Raw genomic sequence first — 23343 nt, 5'->3', positions numbered from 1 at the left:
GACCGATTTGGACTGAGGAAGTGAATTTTTTCTATCTGTTCAAGGAAGAATGTTTTATTTCTAAGGGGCTCCAGACTGTGACTAACATGGTAACATCTGCAACCTTTTTTAGTGTGCCAGTTACAATTTCAAGTGGTTACATTGTGATGAATGATGATGATCAACCTGTATTTGTGTTGCTCTAACCGGCACAGACAGGTACTGTGTTAACCACAGTAGTGGAAAGTAGTACCTTTTTTCAACAGTGTACTGTCGTATTTACACTTAAAAATGTGGTCTTCTCCTGACATGCGGCGCACACCTACATGCGCTGCTCATAGAAAAGACCTCATGTAGAACAAAAATTATGGCTTCATCTGGGACAAATATGACATTATACCGCCCTAGTTTAACTCTTCAAAATAATGTTTGGTCACACACCTGTCTGAGCACTGCACATGACAAGGTGGAAGGTGCGACCAAATGAGAAAGTTGGTTGCACCGGTGCTACCAGTGAAAGGGTTAGTCTGAAGCCCCGTTTTTTCTTTTAAAAGTGCTATACACTTCTGGAAAAAAGAAGCATTTCTTTCCACAATAAGCTATAGGAACAAATTTCAATTCCATCTTTTTAAGGATTGCAGCCACCTCAGGAAACTGTGTATGTTGTAAGGTGAACATACTATGAGCAGGGCCTCCAGGTGGCTGAGGTAGGTCTCCTCGCTGGCCAGGATTCCTGACAGAACCCACTTCCTCATCTCCAGACCCTTCTCCTGGTCCAGCTCCACCTGACACAAACATGGGAAGACAGGAGACAGTTGGCAGACAGTAAGAGATGGAATTCTCCTGCACAAAAGACTCACGATGACATGCTATGCAAACCGTAAATGGTTTTGATCTTTATTAACCCACCCACACACATCTGCAAACCCCTGGCTGCAGATATTGTTGTTGTGGGATTAGGGAAGACTAGATATGATTAAACACTGTAGGAGTTTTGCATTCCAAGAGGCCTGCAGCAGAAACTCCTGGCATCTTAAGGAAGACAAATGTGTTTCTGGTCCAGGAGTTGTTATTCCAAACAGGTCAAAGACATCAGTCATCGTAGTGGGAGCCATCATGTCACTAAGAAGCTCACTGAAGCGTTGAGCTGCATCCAGCTCTGCCATTATATTTTGTAGACAAAAAAGAAGCTGAGTGAGCCCCTGCCCCCCACCCTCCAACATAACTTAGACTTTGAAGATCACCAAGTGTACACATTGCAGGATAAGAATACCACAGATAGGACAGAAACAAAGTAGAGGGGGAGGGGAGCTACGTCTCTTTGTAACATCTGTTTACCCACCCTATGTTTGCTGAGTATGTATGATCTTTTTTCTGCAGCGCCCTGCTTCATACTGAAAGCACTCCCATCTGGGAGCAATATGGCACGCTGTATTTTATTGTTGGCCTGTGGATGCCTCAACCTGGCTGGCTGTTTGCTGAAGGGCACTTTTTCCACATGTAGTACAGTTTACCCGTCATGGAGAGTCCTACACAGCCTATGAAACAGTTGGATGAAGTCCTCCATGGCTCTGCAGGAGCTTTCTACAGTTGTTGCGTTGGAGGCTACAAATTTATTACTAGACCTCTCACAATTATTACATAACTGCAATTATATGAGCAGACTGGGAATATTTTGCACAATAGTTAGAATCTTTTCCGTTCACCTGCATAAAAACAGCTGAATGAACGTTACTGAAATGCCATGTTTTAATCACCATTTTCTAGGTCATTTTCCATTGTTGGTACTCCCTCTCTTCTGCCATTGTTTACCTCGAGGTACTTCTAATATTCAGCTATTTCAAAAAGCATCTTTTTATATTTACATCATGGGTTTAGTTGTTAAGCCAAACAATACAGAACCACAGTGGGTACATTTTGAAAGAAGGAGAACCTAAAAACTTGGAGGCGATTTGTCACAAAAAGCAAAAAAAGGTGGCGGTCCTAGCGCTGATCTAAAACTAAAAAAGGCTTAAAATGAACAGAAAAAGATCATTAAATTATTAATGTCAATCACTATTAATTATCAACAAAACTTTCATGTGTTACTGGTTACCAGAAAGCCTCTGTTACAAACTGTTGGATGGGGAGTCTGAAAGTTGTGGGCATTTATCAAGCAGGCAGTCTCTGATGTCAAATGCAAGAGGCATTATGGGAAATGTAGGACAAAGTGTTTTTGGAAGCTTGAACCTTGCTGTTTTCTAAAAGTCTGGATATCTCTGCTTCTGCTGTTTTCTTTTAAAGATTCTTGCAACTTTTACAACTTTGTGGAAGTGTGACACCAAATCACTTAATAAGGATTTTTATATCACTTGATCTCCCTCTGAAGACTTATGTACTTGGCTGAAATAATTATTCACCCAGGAAGCATCTAGTCATGTGCCCTTAAAACTGCTCAATATTTTTTGAGAAACACTAGTATTACCATGTGGTCATTTAAAAAGATTACTGCAATTACTGAACATTTCAGACCACTGAGTAGTGTGGTCCCCTCTAGACAACGTATTACAATACCAGCCTTGTGTTAGATTTCAATTCAATCGATTTCTTTAGTAGCACAAAAACATCAAGGGGAGGCAAACTAAGACAAACTAAGAAAAACACAAATATTTCTCAAGCGTGCAGCATGTTCTTCTGCACATGCAGTGACACTACATTGGAATACAACAACAAGCAAACTGCTCTGAGGAAAAACTGGATTAACTTGGTGATGTTACATTTAACAGGCAGTAGAAGTAAGTAATGCTGCCACTTTAACAGCAACTTTTAAGCAGAGAACAAGAAACCACAGCTACTACTAGTGTAGAGTGATGCATGGAGAGAGGACAGTGAAGGACAATGCGGCAACAGAAAGGAGAAAGCAGTTGCTGCCCTGTGAGCTGACAGACGGAGTTATTGTATCAGACATGTTGGTTGGAGTTCACATAGTAACTTTACCGACAGTGTGGACTCCAGAGAACCGGAGGACTGGGTGTCTCGGCTGCTCCGGCTCTTGGAGCGGAGCTGTGGTGAGGAGGAAGGAGATCCGGTGAAGGATAGAGGGTCGTGGCGAGGCTGATGCTCCTCTGAATGCTCCAGGTCGTAGCCGTATGACGGAGGGTTTTCATTGCAGGAAGCCTCTGTGAGAAAAAGGCAAACAAAGGACAATAGTCACATGGTATGCCATTAAACTGTTATCTGGTCATGTAGTTAACATGTGAAACACTGCAAAATGAAACGTCTCTTTTTTTGGCTGTATTCTAATACTGTGTCAATTGGAAATAAAATGGGTGATGCTAATAATGCCACTTGATGATAGGAAGGTTACTGAGATGTCTTCTCACCGTTCTCTTTTGTGCCATCAGGGATAATATATGACGTTCAAATAAAGCTACAAGACATACACATTAACAGAAGCTCCTGTCAAATAAATGACAGATGATTAAATAACAAAGTAGAACATATTCCTGAGAAGATTATAATGTTTGTTACAACAGAGTCTGAGGGCTGTCAACTTTCAGCTGTTAATATAACATAACTTTTTAAGGCAGTCCTTTAACTTACAGACTGTATTCAAGACGTTTTTTTAAATTAGCAAAGTGGGTGATGGTCATAAAGCTCAAAAGCATCAGTTACACAGTGTGTGTCAATTATTTGGGTATTATTTTATGAAGTACAAACTGCTTTAGGAACGTGCAGCATTCAATGGGAATATTAACTGAAGTGATAAGGCTGCGCAAATCAATATTGTCCAAAACAAATTACTATGTATAATTTGCGTCTAAATGCGTCCTTTGTAGTGACAAACCCACAGAGACTTATCGCCTGACTCTAAAATATTTAAGGCCTCTAAGCCTATTGTTTTGGTTTTAATCTTCCATAAAATGACTCTTTTTGCAGCTGTTTTTAGTTAGAAAGCTCTGATAAAACTATTGCACACTACCTGAAGTACACCTCCGAACAGCCAGAGTTTGTGACTAGTTTGGGAACATAATGGAAGATTTATCAGGTAAAAATTCTAATATTTTCAACAGGTAAATATTTGTTGTTGTTTATGGGTATTACGAGGAAGTAAGTTGTAGCTGTGGCTATTTTGACCACCCTGTGTTCATTGCGACTAAAAATGAAAAAATCAGGAAAACCTTGCATACTGTACGTGTCTAACAGCAGCTTTAAGCCCAGCTGACAATAAATAATAAGCAGTGAGCTGCATTTTTCTGCCATTTGTCTTCATATCAAATCCTCTTTTAACCTTCATAAATTTGTGACTTACACAAATCTACCATACAGCCAGCACCATCCACCAAGGGTTCATGCCAGGCAAATAGATAAGCCGAGGGAAACACACGTGCTCTGCTTGTGCCAGCCTGGTTATATGCTCCTTCAGCGATGTGCTCAAGTTCACATCCAATCTGAAAGGCACTGTTATATCTGGGTATATTATTCACTCCTGAGTCTACTAACCAGAGATGCGACAGTTCTGACAGCAACATAGTCCTTCTGGAAAATTAGCAAAAGAGGCACGCAAAGCTGCTCATTCTGGGTCTAGTTTTAACACATGTTTAACATCATGCCAACAGCCTGGATGTGCCGGACAAACAAGCCCAACAAGTGAGAAATACATGTTGTGCTTTTTGTCCCTGTGATTTCAGACTTTTTAGGACAGCCGGAGGATGAGGATCAAGAGTGTCTGCATCCTATAATTACTGTCAGCCACCTCTGACTCACCAGCACTTGTCATCATTATTATCATCATTATCATTGTCAAGTGTGCGGCAGAGCAAAGACTTCTATCAGCAGTATTAAAAAATAAGGTGTCTGACACGGCTAGCAGTGAGGTATGTTAAGGAGAGGCTACAAAACTGGTTTACCTCAGCTTGAAAACAGGACAGAGGGGATTCCGGAAACTGGGGGATGATAAAGACAAATGTCTTTGGAGAGGACTGGAAGACATGAGGACGGACAGGATGACATCCACAGAGGCCATGACAAAGGCCTCAAGCAAACACAGCAGAGAGGCAGAGAGCTGTATTGACTGCTTGAGGAAGGGACTACTGCAGTCCAAACAGCTTTAGAGAAGAGGGGAAGTCTGTGTGAAAGGCCACTCTGTGCTCCAGTGAAATTAAACATCAAGTCCAGTAATGGATGAATAACACATCCTCTCTGGGGCAGCAGCCTCAGAGCCACAAGCTATCTAAACTAAGTGAAAGAAACAACCCAAGCTCAGAAAAGGCTACAAACATGAATAAGAGGGTTTAAAAATGTGTTCTGAAGTCCTAAATACTGAGTTATTTGTGTCTTTTACAGAGACATTTTTAAACGCACGGGGCTCACTTGGCTGTGGTCAGTGTGAGAAAGTGAACATCACAATGGATCCTCAGTGAGAGCCGTTGTTGTAGTGATCTCAAGGACCGCTACTGAGGAAGTGTCCAGGCAGGTCTGTCCGGAAAATTCAGCAATTCATCTGCTTCAGAGCGGAAACAGGCTTTCTGCACAAGGTCGTCTTTTAACAAACAGCTCCCTCTCCCACTCCAACACACATTCATCTGTTCTCATGGTTATCATATTTACTCCTGCTAACACTGAGATGCCTTGAGTGGTTTACAGAGGCTCCACATTTTCAGACATACGTGGAAACAGATTTGTACATATTCCAATAAACCAATGCAAGCAGAAAAGTGAGTCTGTTTTACTTAAGAACTAGTTCTTCCTGCCTCACTCTTGTTTCTCTCTGTATCATGTTTTCGCAGCTTTGGTTTGTCCTGATTGTCAAACAGTGTCAAAAAGGGCTGAGCCAGTAAACTGAAGTAGAGGCTGCTCTTGTATCAAACTGCCTGCAAAGCCCATACATAGATTTTAAATAGTAGAGCACGTCATACTGTTTATTTGAGGCAAATGTAGCGTATTAAGGAGCAGAACATTCCAGAGCACCACACAAAGATCCAAAGACCCTTTCCCAAAGCTGTAAATTTGGTAAGACACCATTTCAGGAGACACCTAACCCAAAATTCACCTCGAAATGGAACATCTGCTGATCGGATGTTTAATACTAAACTCACGGCACTTTTGGAGACAACAGGATGCCTCCTACCTCCACTAGAATCTGATAAGGTTCATAAAGTGTCAACTGTGAGGAAAACCACATCTCTGCAGGATTGGCATTCTGACCTTCTGATCTCCCAACCAAACACACAGAACAGTTTAAATCAGAACATTAAAGAAATGCACCATCATTGGAATGACGATCTGGACTCAGTCTCTGATACCAGGTTGATCAGGACCAGTATGGAAGAAGAACATATCAAATCTGAGGTGTTTGTGGAAGATGCAAACACACATTTTCCTCAGACAAGCTGAGGATGGTGCCGCTAAATGAATGAGCGCAATTTTAATCACAAAGTGTAGTTTCTACCATTTCTACATGTTCTGCTACACAAATATTTGTATTTCAAAGGTGAAAACATCTGCACTCAGCCCAAACCAACTTGTACAGCATGAACATACAGTATATAGGTCTATCTCACCTGTATCAGTTTTGATGCATATACTGTCTGATATGAGCTATTATTATGGAAACTTTTTTTTTTTTTTACTAATTAACAGAACATAACACAGAAAAAGTTGCTTCTGGTGACTTAGAAATGGTGCCATCACAGAGTTTGTCTAGTAGAACAGCTCTGACTCTCATTGTTTACAACACTCTCAGCAAGGTCTGCAGCACATGTAGCAGAGTATGAATCCCAGAAGAGCTCACAGTGGTACAGAGTCACACAGTGTCTTCACAGGAAGCTGCAAACTAGTTTGCACAACAGTAATAAATACAATGCCGGACATGTATTAAACAGTGATCCCATCATTTTCCTTTTTTAATGTAACTTTAAATGGGCGTCTTTTAAAAAGTTTTTTGTTCTTTGTTTCAAAAAAACCAAAAATCTCAGCCTACACAGGACAATTCAAAAACACAACCGAGGCACTATCAAGAGCATGCCAAGTCAACAGGTGGTCATACAACTTTAATCTTGAAGCCATGCTGGCCAATAAGAAGCCTAAAAAAACTGTAAGTTCAGTTACCACAGTCGCATTTTAGCCATGTTGCATTGTACAAAATCACCTCACGTAAACAGAGGAGCTGGTTGGAATATATGCACTGCAAGTGTCACTCATCAGCCAACACATATGTTGATACAGATACATCTGTCATAAACCGGATTCAGATACTATTGGATCGGCTGATGTATGAGGATCTATTAAACATTCATTTGCAGATAAAATCGCTTTTCAGTCAATTTACAAGTGGAACTAATGCTCCATAATATAGTGCTGATACTAGAAAATACACATCGGAAGTCATACGAGAGAGACAATGTTATCTTGTTTCCACTTTGCACTAACGCAATCACTTACAGTTTACACAATACAAAGAATCACACATCTAGCTGGAGGGTGGCAAAACAGTCCTGGCAGTCCTCCCTGTCCCATACCCAGCTAACTGCAGCTTAAAATGGTTTCAACTGTGCAATAGAGCTGTAACAAATACACTCTAATGACATTACATAAGATTTCTGAGCCCAACAGCTGCGATTGGGAGCTGCATGGAGTCATGGATCAGAGAGAAGCTGATTTTGCTTTGGCCTGTCTCTGAACTCTGTAATTCTGTGTTTTTCAAGAATTTTATTTGACTCCAATCTCACGAGGTGCTCATTAATGCAAATCACAAAAAAAGCAAGATTTTTTGTCAGAATCACCTTGGAATATGCTGTGTACAGTGTTTTTCTTTTGCTCACAAGCACCTAGAACATGGCACCTATAAATAGAACTCAAGGATATATAAGGACTCTTAACTCTCAAGCGTGCTTCTGGAAAATAATCAGTCATCATGAAGCACTTTTCCTTCCTCCAGCATGAAAACAAGAGCCATGCTCAGAATGACAAATACAGCAGTTTAATACCATAGGCATGCTGGATGTCCTATTGATGACAAAGCAAAGACACATTCAAAGCCCTAATCCTAATCCATAGAGATGAACTCTGATAAACAGGCAGGGAGGGGGTGACAGCTGTGCAGCAGAGACGATGTCACAGCATCAGAGATTCTCCATCACAGAAATAATCATGTGGTCTTATTTCGCTGCACGAGGCCAGCACGGTCTAAAAGAGGAAAGAATTTTCCCTCGGGACACTCTTATGAATATTTGTGTTTTAACATAAAGGCTGAAAGCTTGTGTTTGGCTTTCAGATGCACTGCCATTATCATGTGGCACAGACATGAAAGCACTGCCTTTTAAATTCACAGCAGGATATTTAAATATGAGGAAGAATGCGCTTACAATTGGTTTTGGAAAGAACCAAAGTGGGAAGTTGCAATCAGAGAAGCAGGCCTTGGATATAACTCTGCCTGTCTGGACCGCCATTCAGCAGGGCTGCTCAAAGCACTGCAGATAAACCATCACTTCCGTTTGACTGATGGGAACAAATTCAGACAGGATTTCCCAAAAATAAAAATCAAAGAGCAAAGGGGTCTATTGATTGAGCCCAGTCAGGGGTGGAACCAGAATAGCAGCATCCATATTCCCCTATTTCACCACTGGGAAAAGGCAGAACGGTGTTCAGCCTGGTGGGTGCAAAGAGACAGAATCAGAGCCCACTTATTGCTCCCTCACTGTAAAACATATTGACCATCCAAATAAAGATCAGTCCACTGATGGACAGAATTTAGATCACAAGATCCCTAAAATAAACACTGCATTCCAAATGTGTTGATTGATCCAGCTCAGAAATAAATGGAAATGAGATTTACGCAACTATAATTTACCACAGAGCAAAAAAGGTACAATGAAGGACAGCCTTTCTGTCGCCTCTCTAATGGCTGTATAGATCTGGAGAGAAAAGTTGCACCTCTATAGAAAAAGCAGCAGTAGATGCCAATGTGAGATGTTGTTAAAAGCTTAGCACCACTTTTATGGTTCCAGTAAATGGATTCTCCTCCGAACTGTGCAGTCGCTGGGGAAACAGTGTAGGCAGGGAGAGCAAACAGAGGGGAGCCGGTTAAAGGGTTGACAGCTTTTCAGACACCTGACGTGGTGACCTCAGCTGGTGGCACCAGTAATTTTCCCCACTTGATGGCAAAAGAGAAAATCTTGATGGATTTATCAGTAATGCACTTTACAGTGACTCTCCACTGACACCGAATCTTCAGAAGACAAGAGTCTTCTTTAATCTCTCTGTCTGTCACCAGCAGTAGACCATGTGATCTTCTTTTTTCCAGGGACTCAGATTAAGCCTCATGATAAAGGAGCACTCCAACAAATTAGTGTTACACTACCAAAAAGATGGGACTTGCAAGAGATATATATATATTTAAAAATGATAGTAAAAATGTAAACATAAAAGGCAAACATATCCTGACCAGTGTAGTTTCTACCCATAATGCAATTCCAGTCCCTCTCTGACTGGTACATACATACATCCGAATTGTTTACCCAAGTTTGTAATGCAGCTCTGTGAGGCACAACGAGGCACTAAACATAACACACAGCTGAAGCTGACTGGAATATCACTAGTTTTGCAAGTACTTGGCCTAGATGTATTCTACTAGATTTAAAGGTGGCACACAGTTGCCTGGCAAATAAACCAGTCAGAAAATCTTTACTCAAGTAGAAGTATGATTACATTACTGAAATATTACTCAATAATTGTAAAACTACCGGTGTGAAAAAATACTCAAGTATTCTTCTCAAGAACTACTCATGATGTGTACTTTTGATGTCAATGTTTGTTTGCTTTTTCCACATTGTCCATTTGTGGTCAGATAGTATTAAAAATGCAGATTCTGATGGAATTCAGTTCAAATTGTAGCCCTACTCAATAGTGTATTAGGAGTATAAATGTAAAAAAGTGGGTTACAATATGTAACTTAAGGAAGAGTAAAATGACTCCTCAACCCACATTTCCCTCCCTCAAAAAACATTTCCTGGCTTCTGACTTTGCTTGTGTGTTTGTATCACTCACTGCACATGTACATGAGTGTCTACACCACTGCCATGTTCCTGCTCAGCCTACAGACTTTACATTGCGATGAAAATAAAAATCCCCTTTCTAGATCTAGGGTGAGCTTTTTTTTTTTTATTTAAACATACAAAAAAAACGTTGCTAGCAGTTTGAAATGTCCTTTCAAAAGTTTTAAGAGACACTTTTTTTTAAATAATGGTGGGGCTGTTTGGACCACAGTGGTTTTTTTGTTGCAATACCAGAAGTGGCTAGTCCTGCGTACTGGAATAAACTGACTTTGCAATATTTAGTTTTTCTGTGTTGCAATATGAAAAAATGCATGAATTTTCAGCAGATGACTTGAATAACTATCTATGGTCACTTTGAGGAGTTAATTTAAATGTTCATATTAGATATCAGTGTGTTACCTTTTGGTAGCAAAGATATTACCGACAAGTAAGGTTGCATTTCTTTATGCTGTGTCTTGAAAATAAAGTTTAAAAAATAAGTGTATCCAAGAACCTTTCTATCAGAGTAAATTATATTCTCCAAGACAAAGAAAATGAGAACCATGTGAGTTTTCTTTTAGTATGAAGCAGCAAAAACAGCAATGGGTGTGAATCAATTTGCCTTAGTTCACGCTGAACTTCCTGCAATGTGACTGTTGCACATCTCGATGTTGATGTCGAAATGATACATTGTTCACATGTTGTGCACACCTTGTGGCTACTTGGATTAATAAGCAGTAAGACTGAGAGACTGGCTGCTATCCAGTTCTGTTAAACATTCATGGTATCTGGCTGTGTTAGCACTGGACAATTTAAAACTCAGAACAATGATGGCACTTGATGAAAAGTCAGGAACGTGAATGTCTGTTTGAGGTTCCATGGCACTTCCTGCTGTGGCTCACACAGTAAAGACATCAATAAGGGTTGCATGCTGTGATCTCTACATCCACCCTGGTAACGTGGCTAAAACTTAGTATTCTCCTAGTTCTGCTTGGGATGACTCAGACTGGAGTGAGCCACACAAGCCTTCATACAAGCGTTTTCAGAAGCTGTGCAGTGCAACCTGCGAGAGGTAAATTGACCATGACATGTAAAGTTGATGGAGCGTCCTTTTAAACAACATACTGTAATTAGGGCATCTGTTATGTTGAATGTAGACACCAGCTGTGTGTTTTACTAAAGAAAAAGTTGGCCAACACAACCTGACGTCCTGGCCCATGTGTAGCGTCTGCTGAATTGAGAGGCCCTTCAAACCACAAGGCTGCTGAGGGCAGAGAGGCCCACCAGCACTCGCCTCTGATCTGTTGTAGGGCAGCCTAAAATTAGTGCCAGTCATTGAGCAGGGTAGGTCAGAACTGGGCCGCCCAGCCCAACACACCTACTAATCAGCGTATATTGAAATAGCTCGGGGTGGTCACACTGGAGCTTGTAATGTGCCGCATAACAGACAGTATGAAAGCCCAATAATTGTTCCAGTCTGTGAAAATAAAGAGACAATGGTGCACATGCACACATCATGTATATACAGATTAGTTTCATCAACATAGAGAGGAAAGCCAGCATACCTAATATGAAACGGTAGCTATGTGTTATATTTAGGAATTATTTTTAAATTTCCTGCTGAAAGACTTAAAATTATACTGGAGCCTGACCATTGCTCCATTGCTACGTTTGGGTTTCATAGCAGACGTGAGTTTAACAGCTGACTTCGGTCATTACTGATAGATGATGAACACTGCACAGTAATTTAAGCAGTGACAAGAAAAAAACTGAGTGACCTCCTGGTTTAATGAAATATTCATCTGCATGTCTGAATAGAATTAAATATTACTGACAGGACCTTACCTGATGTGCTTTAATGTGACTGGCTCAGTCGTAATCTGCTTAGCAACACAGGTTTTACAGTACATTTGCTGGAAACAACAGTGAGTACACCTGTGCCATATCATTAAAATGTGAAATGATTCAAAATGGAATCACCTCTCTATAGTTGCATTATGTCTAAATCAACAAGCAGAGTATTTCCTCTTATGAACAATCAAACACAAATATGTTATAGAGGCCCCAAAGTAGAAACTCAACGCAACAAATAAATACATCTGTGATCACTGACACAAAATAATGTACAATTTCCAAACTGTAAAAAATTAACTAACTTTCTTAGTTTGGGAGTCATGGGCTTTGTCTATTTGCATGTCTGCATCATAAGAGTTTAAAAGAGTTGCCATAGGAAACTGAAAAATCTGATTGTGACATTCACAATGATGAAAAGGGATACAGGAAGATTGATGACCAACTAAAAATCAGTGGAAACGCAGTTGCAGCAGTAATAAGGGGGTATAGAAAAAGCCATAGCACCACTGATAAGAGCCACAAAGGCTGTCTTCCTAAAATGATGCCAGGGACAGCGTACTATTTGCACAGAATCCATGTATGAAAAAGTATGCAAACAAATGCACAGTGGTTATCGAGATAATTTTTTGGCTCAGATTACCACAGTGAATGCATAGTTCTGACAGTGAAGCACAGAAGTGGGAGTGTGATGATACTGGGAGTGCAAAAGATGTTGGTGAGATGACATTCATAGATAGAGCCATGAATTCCTGCAGATATAGCAAAATAGGTCTGACAGAATGACTCCCGTTCTACAGATGCTTGGCAGAAGAGGAAGATTCCAGCATGACAACGATCCAAAGCACACAAGACTTCCATCCATCCATCCTCTATACACTGCTAAATCCTCATTAGGGTCATGGTGGGGCTGGAGTCTATCCCAGCTGATTCGAGTGAAAGCAGGGGACACCCTAGACAGGTCGCCAGTCTGTCGCAGGGCTACGTATAGAGACAAACAAACACTTGTATTCACACCTACGGGAATTTAGAATAATCAATTAATCTCAGCATATTTTTGGACTGTGGGAGGAAGCCGGAGTACCCGGAGAAAACCCACGCATGCACAGGGAGAACATGCAAACTCCATGCAGAAAGATCCCGGGAAAGCCGGGACGTGAACCAGGGACCTTCTTGCTGCAAGGTGAAAGTGCTAACCACTACACCACTATGCAGCCCTACACAAGACTTTCTTAAGAAAAAAAAAGGGTAAATACGGCGATCTGGTCAAGTTTGTCGCATGACTCAAACCAAACGGAACTCCTTTGGCATATTAGAACGAGAAAGGTAGAGCAACACAGTTCATACAACAAACAGCAAACAAAAAATTGTCTTTGATAGAACATCTGTCCAGAAATTTTGTGTTCCATGCTGAGGAATACAAAGTCACTCATCAAAACAAAAGGCAGACATATAAAGCACTGAAAAGATAAAAGCTTTGAATTTCAGTAACGACTACAGCCTTTTGTTGCACTGAGTTCCTACTGTGGAGCCTGTATTTTTATATTAGTTTTGAATTTTATATAGGAGAAAACACTGCTCTGTTTAGAAGTAATGCAATTACTGTGAAGTGACACAGCTATGAATTATTTGAAACTGAAGTGATGCACAGGGGTGTACTCACTTCTGCTGTACATTGTAACAAGAGGTTGAAAGCTTCCAGTGTGGTGACGCAGCACAGAACGGATCAAATCATTTAGAAACTGATTGCTTTACAAAACCTTTGTAAATTGTTGTGTAATGTCTTGTTTGGCTCGGGAAGAGATTTGTCACATCTGAGAAAACAATAACCCTGATGATGTCATTGGGGTTATTTGACTTGGGTACTTCAAATTTATAACACAAACTATGTTACAAACAAGGCAACAAGAAAGTTGATGATTTTGTCAGACTTTATAATGTCTGCTGTCGCTCTGAAGAAGCTATGCAGAGTCTAAGAAAGGCACCCGCTGATGACGTCATAGTGATATCATTAGGGAGGGTTATCTCCACTTGCTGGTAACAAAAATCTAGCATTACAAATTGCGAGTGTAAAGTTTGAAAAACATGGGGATTTACCCGGAAGAGAAGATCCAATTAAGAGGCACTACTGTTCTGCATTCTGCAAAATGAAAGGTGCAGGGTTTCTGATCCATATGAAGGATTGAAAGTTTAAATATCTTGGCTTTGACAGTTTGAAACACTTTGCAACAGAACATTCTGTCTAAAGCAAACTCTTGTGGCCAAGTGGCGCAACAAGCTCCATGGGTCAGGCAGTTGTGAGAGAGGCGAACTCCTACAACGCTTAACATTTCATTAGCCGTTTCCCCCCACACCCCACAAGCAGCTGAGACATTCCATAAACACTTGGCCTGCCAGCAAGCAGCACAGAGGGCCCTTTGAGTGGGACTTGGGAGGGGAGTTGAGACTGCAGGACCGGATGGCCGAGAACAAGCACAAGGGAGGATAACCAAGCCCAGGGAGGCCCACAGGCTCATGAACATGCCAAAGATTTTTTCTATTAAGCTTTAGGGAGACATGTATGTTAGTAAGTGAATGGAGGAGCTAACAGGAAAATCTAGCACGAACACCATTTCTAAACAAGTGTTTTTGTTCTCTTTTCTGATAGGCAGGAACAAAAAGGCTATTCATTGCTTTTACTGTGAGAGCAGCTGGCAATGCCTGGACTGCTGTACTGATGACCTGCCAACTTTTGACCGCTTTACCCAGTACACTGCACAGAAGAACAGGTGTCTCACTACACACTCACACACACACACACACACACAGAGGCCAACTTCACTGCCTTCAAGAGAAGCAAGCACTTCTTCTTGTAGGCCTACATTTACTTTAGGAAAGGGTGAGGCTAAATTCTTTTGCTTCCTTGACCACCAAACCTCAGATGTTGATATCCAGGTACAATGATAGGCCTGTCCGCACTTCAGTGTGGGACCTCAAATATTCATGAGTCTGCAATTAGCCGGGAGGGTGGACCAGCGCTGGTGTGACTCCTGCTGAGGCAGCAAGTAGTGGCAGCCTCTGGTCTGAGGCCGAGACATCCAGACACACTCCAGTCACCTTTCAGAGAGACACTTTCTATTAATGTCACAGCCGTCCCAGACAGACCTGTCCCTGTACAGAAGCTGTGCCATATCCCTGACGTATCAGTTAAATGCATCCTAAAAGGTAATCTGCTGATTTTTGCAGAGGGATTATGATTAAACTAATGGGAGATTTACTAGTTCCCTTTGGGCAGACCTTTTCTTCTACACCCCCTCACTGTAATACATTAACCATAAGACAGTCTTCACGCCAAGACCCTTTTTCAACCACAGCAGCAAGCCAGTAGAGCCACAGGCATGTCAGTGTCATGATGATAATTAATTATGGCAAAATAAACCCATCAGAGAGTTGGCCTCCTTAAAGGTCCCCAGCTAATCAGCAGCTCTATTCACAGTTTGGCTTGACAATTGGCCTAGATAACCAGAAACCAGGAGACAACACTTATTCTTCTATTCATGGAGTAAAGTCCTTTGAGATGTGTCAGTTTTAGACTGACCATTTCACTGAGATTTCACAGGGTGATGCAGCACAAGCATGGGTTTGTTTGTGGCAGTTAGAAGGTGTAGCTAATGGTAAGTCCGTCATTTTCCCCGGGCAGAGACAGACTGCCACCATGCCAGACACTAAACACTCCCACAGTGTAGGGACCACGTCAATCCTCTGCCTGCTGCAGCATTCACATATTCCATGACAGGGTGTAGAGCATAAACACCAAAACTTACAGTTCAGAGAGTCTCATTTGGACACCACCAATATGTGCATTGTACTGTGCACTATATGAAGCTCTTTCTAATAGTTGCACAATGAGCAGCTAACAAAGCGTCTTTACAACACTGAGGTTCAGTTAGTTTTAGTAGCCTGCTTTAATAGATTTTAGTGAATGCCGCAGTGCTTTATGATAAACACAAAAAAAAAACTTTCCAGCTGTTCCCTAAAAATCATAAACCACAACAAAGAGCAGTTTATTGCAAAAACTTGCCTCAAACTGGCTTCCAGCCTGAGGTCTAATCCAGCAACGTGCACAGTAATGTTATTAAAACATCAGAAAATAAATCCAGACTTCTGGTAATCCACAAAGCAAGGTCCACATGAGACAGCTGCGACATTATGTCAGCAACCAGCCTCCTGTGGATAAAAGCTGCACCTCAGGCTCTACAGCAAGAGGTGTCAAGCAGAACAAACAGAATAGGGGACATTAAAAGGGGAAGTCCTTAGATTGTACACGAAAAAGGTCAGCTGACTGGTCATGGGATGTCCTACTCTCCCTGTGAAAATAGCTGTGCATTGAGTGTAACATTTCATTGTTAACCATGAAAATAGTAGAAAAATTCTTCATAATTCAAGGAATTCTTACTAGAGTGTGTATATATATATATATATATATATATATATATATATATATATATATATATATATATATATATATATATATATATATATATATTTTGCAGCGAGCTCCCCTGCTATCTTAAAACACTCAAAATGTTCTGTCTCGTGTTAGTTAAACCTCAGTTTAAGACAATGATGTCTCACCGGGGTGGTGATGAGGTCAAAGATGCCCGGTACTTGCTGTTAAGGCTGTAGACAAAATCAACATGGCAGCATGGAGCTGAAAACCTGTTGTCACTGATAAAAGACACTGAAAATGGGGCTTATTTTTAAAGGTGACACCAGCAGTAGGACATAAAGTGAGCTGACAATTACTGTATGTGAAGCACAGAGTGTAACAGTCTCACTCTGGCTGTTCTGCTACCGACCCTGATGACAAATAGCCCAACTTGTCACAAATCTTCACAACTGAAGTCATGAGGATAGTGATCAGATTTGTACTAGATGCAACATCAGAGATTTTATGTATCTCTGTTCAATTGTTTAAATAATTGCTATTAAACACATTCTGAGAGGTTCTGAATTGATATTTTTATTCTCAGTTCTTCACATTTTGGCACTGCTGATTTTCCTTTGGCACCAGCTTAACAGTCTTCATCTCCATAACAACTGAGCAATCTCTTGAGGTGGAAGAATCTAGGTAGTTGACACTGAGATAAAGTGTTGTAGCAAGCTGATATGGCACTTAGGGTACTTTGTCAAATTAGATAATGTAACAATGCTGACATCAGGGTAAATGGTATGTGCTTGGAGAGCACAGATATCCTACATTACAAGTCAGAGGTTTAAGGGCTGTACTATGAACCAAGATTAATGGGTTAGTGAGGTATGTTGAGCCTAACATCAGAATTTTCAGTGTCACCAGATCACCTGCTCTAGAGGTGCAGAGTTTCAGATTTAAATCGGCTGTAAGAACAGCTTTTGGTTTCTGGTGATTCTCTATGAGCAAAACAGATTCTCAGCTCATGGAATATGTTATATCTGTAAACCTGTTGAGCTGTATGTTAGTAATCCTACTGAACAAAGCCGTGAAGTTACAGTATCACACACCGTATGTGTTGCATTGCCACAAGAACCTACAGAAATACATAAATATGTTTTTAAGTGTGGCTCTGATTTGCTACCAAGTCAGCACTGCTGGCACTACAGCTAAAACAACAAAGAAAAACAAACATTGAAAATTAATTAGTCTTTTAGCATTTATTACAGAGTATATTGGTCAATATTAATTTCACTATGACTTAGAAAATGTAAGTGATTTCCACTCATCTTTTATTATGGGAAAGTGTCAGAAATAAATGAATTTTTCAAGATCATGTTTAAATGTATGAAGTTTAAAGTTTAACAGCTCCAGTGTGTGGTCATCACATTACAAATGAGCAGCTATGATGCCAATAGCAAAATAAATGTGTTAACTTACACAATCACATTTTTTAAACCAATATTTCTCCCTTGTGTCATTTGTAGTAAGGTTTTTTTCATCATAATTTTTATATTCTTCATTGTGTTGTGTTTGTTGAGCCATCTTACACAAAGAAAGTCTGGGTATGTCAAACTTGCTTTATGGTCCTCCTCTTAGGGCTTTGAAAGGTGTGGGCATTTTTCAGGTAGAGAGGCTAAGAACATAGTTCCATTACTGAAAATGTAGGAACCAGTAGTTGTGGGGAAAAAGTTAGAATATTGGTGCATCTGTTTTAACCATTCTTGTTTCAATCTGTCTATCTTAGACTCCCCAACCTTATGAGATTGTAATGCTAAATTGCCTGAGTGTAGCTTTTATAGCATTTTTATCAAGCAAGTTGCTCTTGTCATAAAAGCAACATTTGTGTGGGGTAATTTGAACTTTCTGTGCATGTGTTCTTAATTATTATTGCTTTACACAGTGTGAAAAACAGACCTGAGGCATCCTCACAGTGTGAGGACAGTGATGAGTGGCAAACGGCAGTGGAATGACGCAGACCCAGATCAAATGGATTTGAACATTTCAGTCATCCGAGCAGCGTGCTAGCTTACACTCCATGCTGATTATATCACAGACTATCTGCTTGTTCATCACATGCTTTGTGTCAAAGAGCTTTGGGTTGGATCACCTTATATAACAAAAACATACTATTCTGCTCATCTGCTTAATCTGACCCACTGGATAACACTTCTTCTGGGTAGAGGCAGACAAATTTCCAGCTCCAGTCCTCCAAAAGGCGCTCTATATCCCAATCCCTCTTTGCTGAACATTTGGCCTCAACCACACTGTACGGTGCCATTCACTTGGACAAATAGAGGAACACTCCTTCTGTCCTTGGCATTACCAAGTTAGCCAGACCACTCTCCTTATCCCACTTAACATTGTTATATTGTTAACATGTCAATACTGGTGCTCAATGAGTGATTCTCCTATTGTGTTCACGCATAACAACAGGAAACACTGATGGCAGGCGATTTGATTGGAAGCCGTGTGACACACTTTAAGCTCCTCGATCCTCTTTTTTGAGTGAGTTGTCAGGGCTTTTTCCAACCCACCTCCCGTAACAAAGAGCTTCCCTAAATTTATCACGCTAGACAAACCCCTTTAAGTTAATTACTCGGCACCAAGGACAACAACACTGATGTGTGCTGACACGAAAACACTCAGGGTGGACAGGGCCGAGGGACTGTCAAGCCCGGGGGCAGCCGCTGTCTCAGTCAGAGCATCTCTGTGAGAGTGCTGCAGCACTCAGTGGGCAACCAGCAGAAGGGGGCGAAAAAGAAAGAGTAGGCCTGCTCACAAAGGCTACAGAAAACACTGCTCAAAGAAATGCAGAAGCACTGGGTCACTGTTAGGGATTAGTGTATGTGGAGCACATCTTCTAAAAAACCTCCAGATGGCAGCTGATAGTCAAGCCTAGTAGGAAAGAGTTAATGTTCTCCTCAATATGGATGAAGGCCATAAGGAGAGAAAATAAAGCTCTCATTACGAGAAGATGAATTTTCATCAAACCTGGCCTCTTTTTTTGTAGGCCACAGTAATCAGAATAGCTTCCCCTCAAACAAACCAGCTGGAAAACCTGAAAATTTTAACAAATGCTGTTAAAAAAAAATAAAGTGCATAATAATCCCAACTCCAGAGCACACTTTAGGGTGGATTTAGTGTATCAGGCTAAAAAAAAATTTAGGACTTCATTAAAGAGATTGCAGGTGCATTTTACACGAGTGACTTATTCTAGATCAAGGCCAGTAGGGGCAAGTACAGACATCTCACAAATTGTGATTAGAGCAAGCCTTTAAAGTGCTTTTTAGTACTTTAAAATCTCTCTCCACTTTAATGTTTTTACTCCTGAAAAAAAGGAGTTGAAGCACATCTATGTTTTGCAGTGTGTCTGCAGACCTACCCAGATCTCCTTGAACGCTGTTGTCATGAGAGGTCCTGCTGGACGTGGTGGAGTCTCCGTCACTGGGCCAGATCTGGCCTGTTTTGTGGACCCCAATGATGGAGGCCTCAGAAACCTGCTGCTTCAGACGTTTCTGAGACAGAGGGGTGGGTGGGCTGCTGCTGTCGAAGGACTGCTGGGAGTGCTGCGAAGGCGAGCGGCTCTTCTCCCTGTACATCTGATAGGTGGTGGGGCTGGGAGACACATGGCTGGACTGGCCCGAGGAGAAGTCCTCCTCACTAGATGTCAAGTTCTCGTTAGAGCTGCAGTCTGGTGTGTATCCTCCTCCTACATCCTCGAAGCCCCCGGGAGAGTAGGAGCGCCTCGGCCAGGTAAGGTGAGCCTCCTCCTCTATGCTGTGGTCCCTAATGTGGATGACCCGAGTGTCCCCGTCAGCCATCATCCCCCCAACATACACACTGGTGTAAGGCTGGCACTCCACAGGTTGCCGCTCAGACTTCCCTCCAGTGGACCGGATCACGCTGTCTCTCAGGAAGTGTGGGTTGACCTCAGCATCGTCATATGACCCGTTGTAGCTGCAGTTCCCCTCAGTAGACCTGCCTCTCTGGACAGCCTTGCTGATGTCTCCTGTGGCAGCTGACAGGTTCCCTGGCAGAGAGTGAAGACACCTCTTCCTCTCCATCTGCATGGCCTGACACCCCAGGGTGCTGATCTTGTCTGAGACCTCCCTGTCATTCACTCTGACCAGCCCTCGTTCGTGATGGTACTCCATGTTCACGTAGAAGGGTTTCTCCAGGCCGCCTATCACCGACAGCCCTCTGCCATCCCCGGCTGTGTGGGAGTTGGCTCTCCTGATGCGCTCAAAGTTGGACCTCAGAGCTGCCACCGACCCTGTGCCCACTGGGAAATCAGGAAGTTCGGACTCTTGGCGGACGGGTGACACCCCACCCATCTGTTTGGCGGGGGAAGCACCGTCCACCTCTCCCTCTGGAGTTGGTTTACACCTTGTTATCTTGCCATGCCCCCTGTGGTGCTGCTCCTCCTCCATGTGGGCCCTCTGACCATCTGGGCTGCTGGGCAGGTCTGCCTCAGTTGTCTTGGGTGTCCTTTTAAAGCCCCATCTCTGCCCATCATAAGACTTCCTCTCTTTTGCCAGCAGAGTCTGCAGGTAGATCATCCGGAAGCGCTCCTTGTTTACTTCCTTTTCCAACTGCCTGATAGATGTTTTGCATTTGTCCAGCTCCTGTTCAATGTCCCCTAAAGAGTTCAGCTCCATGCAAGGAGGATCAGTCTCAGGGAACTGGGCTCTCCACGCCTCCACAAACCCCACCGGCTCAACCATAGTTACCACTCTGACATAAACTGTTCAATCAGCTGACTAAATGCACATTTGTGAAGTATGAACTGAACTGTTTAAAACTTGCAGCTTCCATAGTGTTGTGACAGAAATGAAAGAGTTTGCAGAGTGAATGTGGATCCACTTCACAGGGAAGAAACCCTTGTTCAGTTACAGTCTTTACTCACGAGCAAGAGAATAAAATCCAACAGAGCTAAAATCACAGGTCTACTCTCTTTACTCCCTTGTTACCAAGTCCAAGAGATGTCCAGACTGTCTTTATTCCTGCCTCGGTGTCCTCTGGAAATCTGCGTCCTGCTCAGTGTTTGCTGTCAGACTGACATTCTCTCAGCTCTCTGTGTTGTGGCTCTGCAGCAGAAAGAGGAGGGGCTACAAGGATGAGACTCACGTTTACACTCCAAATACACTAAAAGATTAACGATCATTTTATAAAATACTCTTTCTAATCGAAAATAGTTTCCAGATGGAGCTGATTACGGTAACAGAAAACCAATCGGAAGATGTTTTCCCGTGAAAATGTAGAAAACGACAGCTGCGGAAACATATAATCTACATAATAAAACAGATAAACGAACGTTTGCAAAAGTGTAAAATGTTCCACGACGCGTTGGAAAGTGTCTTGTTCAGGATGTTTCAGCTCAGGTGGATGAACAGAAACAAGGTCCCGACTTTAAAAACAAGCAGCCTTTTGTTGGTTGCTCAAACTCAGCCTCGATTTTTCAGCCCTTCGGAGAAAAACACTAATCTTTCCTTGTTTCCCAACCAGCTCCAGGCATGTCGCTTTATGACACCGCACACTTGTCCTTTCAGTTACGCTCTGAAAACTGCGTTTAATCCCACGAAGTTGCATCAGAGCCGCAGTAGCTGTGTCCAAACACCGCCACCTGACGGCTGCTGGATGCGTTCAGGGACAACTCAACATCTCCACATGCAATTTAAACTAGTTCGTTGAAATGATTTTAAAATCCTTTCATTTGTTCATAAACATTTAGATTTATTTTTATCCTACAACTCTTCAGAATCATCAGATCTTCTGTTCGTGGCCTTTCAATTAAACAAAAATTCAAAACAGAAACATACTGTGAGACAGTATTTTGTTATTCTGGTCAAAATCTCTGCAAGAATCTTCCTGAAGACCTGAGAGCAGCAGATGAATACTGATATTTTTACAAGCAAACTATACCAACTAAATCAGACTTTTAATTGATATTATTTGTTAATGTTACTAATATGATTGTCTATTTATACATTTTAGTCCATTTAATCTGTCTTTTATCATCTCATTTTTCTATTATTGTCATATTTGGCTACTCTGAGTTTCCATTTACCCTGCCTCTGTTGTTTTCTCATTGCATGTATCTATGATAGTATTTCTTCAGTTCCTGTCTTATCGAATCCTTTATTTGCAGCATAATGTTTATGGAGCTTGTTCAGTAAGGTGGGAAGTGCAGATGGGTAAAATAGGGATTATTTCTTCATTAGAAAGTAGTTCCATTGAAACCTGTAAACACTGTGTTCTGCTGTTGAGGAAAACAGTGGACAGTAGACAGAGTTAGACTGACTGTTGTTTCTGGATGTTGACCACTAACTAAATTCCATGACCCTATTGGTGCCATTTCACAGTGAAATCTCAAATTTAATCAATCTAAGTAGCTAAATTCCACTTGGGAGAAGACATTTTTATTTTATTTTATTTCATTTGTACACATACTTTTTGAAATTTTGGAAGAAACATGTTAAATGAACTGAAAGAAAAAAACTCTCCTGAAGTACTGTTAGATACCAAAAAACATTAAAACAACACCCCAGTTACACAGGTCTATACCCAAATACACTGCAGAAGTAGATTATTATTATTAATAAATATCATTTTCTTATTGTTGTTGTCGTTGTTTGCATTTAATTGATGGTTCAGGAAACACTCACAATTCTAACACTCATAAAAAGCAGATATATCTCTGCAGTGACCCAACTAAACTATGCGCAGTAACTCATAGGCTGAAAAAAATAAACTTTATTTTTCCTTGTTAGGCTGACTGTAAGGGCTCCCCATCGTCACACTTGCCAGATTCACCCCTGAACACAGGCTAATTTATGTTTGAGTGCTGCTCCTCGTAATAGCAGGTCGAGGGTATTTATTTCAGTAGTGTCTCTTTAAATGATCTCGACTATAAAGCACTTTAGGCTGAGTGTCTATTGATTTTTACTCTTCCGTCTGAGGCGCAAAACGCAGCTTGCGCACATTAGCGCAGCATGGCTCTCTTGAAGTGACCCCTGAAGCTACTTCCTGTTAGCAACCAATCTGCGA

At 41.4% G+C, this 23343-nt stretch overlaps 1 protein-coding gene across 1 annotated transcript in view; it reads right to left on the bottom strand.

The window, feature by feature from the left end:
• si:dkey-91m11.5 (BCR activator of RhoGEF and GTPase) overlaps positions 1-21850 on the bottom strand; it is a 38179-nt gene extending 16329 nt beyond the window's left edge. The window contains exons 1-3 of the mRNA XM_023268103.3: positions 19679-21850; positions 2956-3137; positions 660-764 (exon numbers count right to left, since the gene is read on the bottom strand). Coding sequence (XP_023123871.2) covers positions 660-764; positions 2956-3137; positions 19679-21020 — 1629 coding nt within the window. The 5' untranslated portion in view covers positions 21021-21850. The remainder of the gene's footprint in view (positions 1-659; positions 765-2955; positions 3138-19678) is intronic.
• Positions 21851-23343: the final 1493 nt, after the last annotated feature.

Source organism: Amphiprion ocellaris, chromosome 6 (assembly GCF_022539595.1).
Source record: "Amphiprion ocellaris isolate individual 3 ecotype Okinawa chromosome 6, ASM2253959v1, whole genome shotgun sequence".
NCBI classification, from domain to species: domain Eukaryota; kingdom Metazoa; phylum Chordata; class Actinopteri; family Pomacentridae; genus Amphiprion; species Amphiprion ocellaris.
This window is presented reverse-complemented; position numbering and strand designations above follow the sequence as displayed.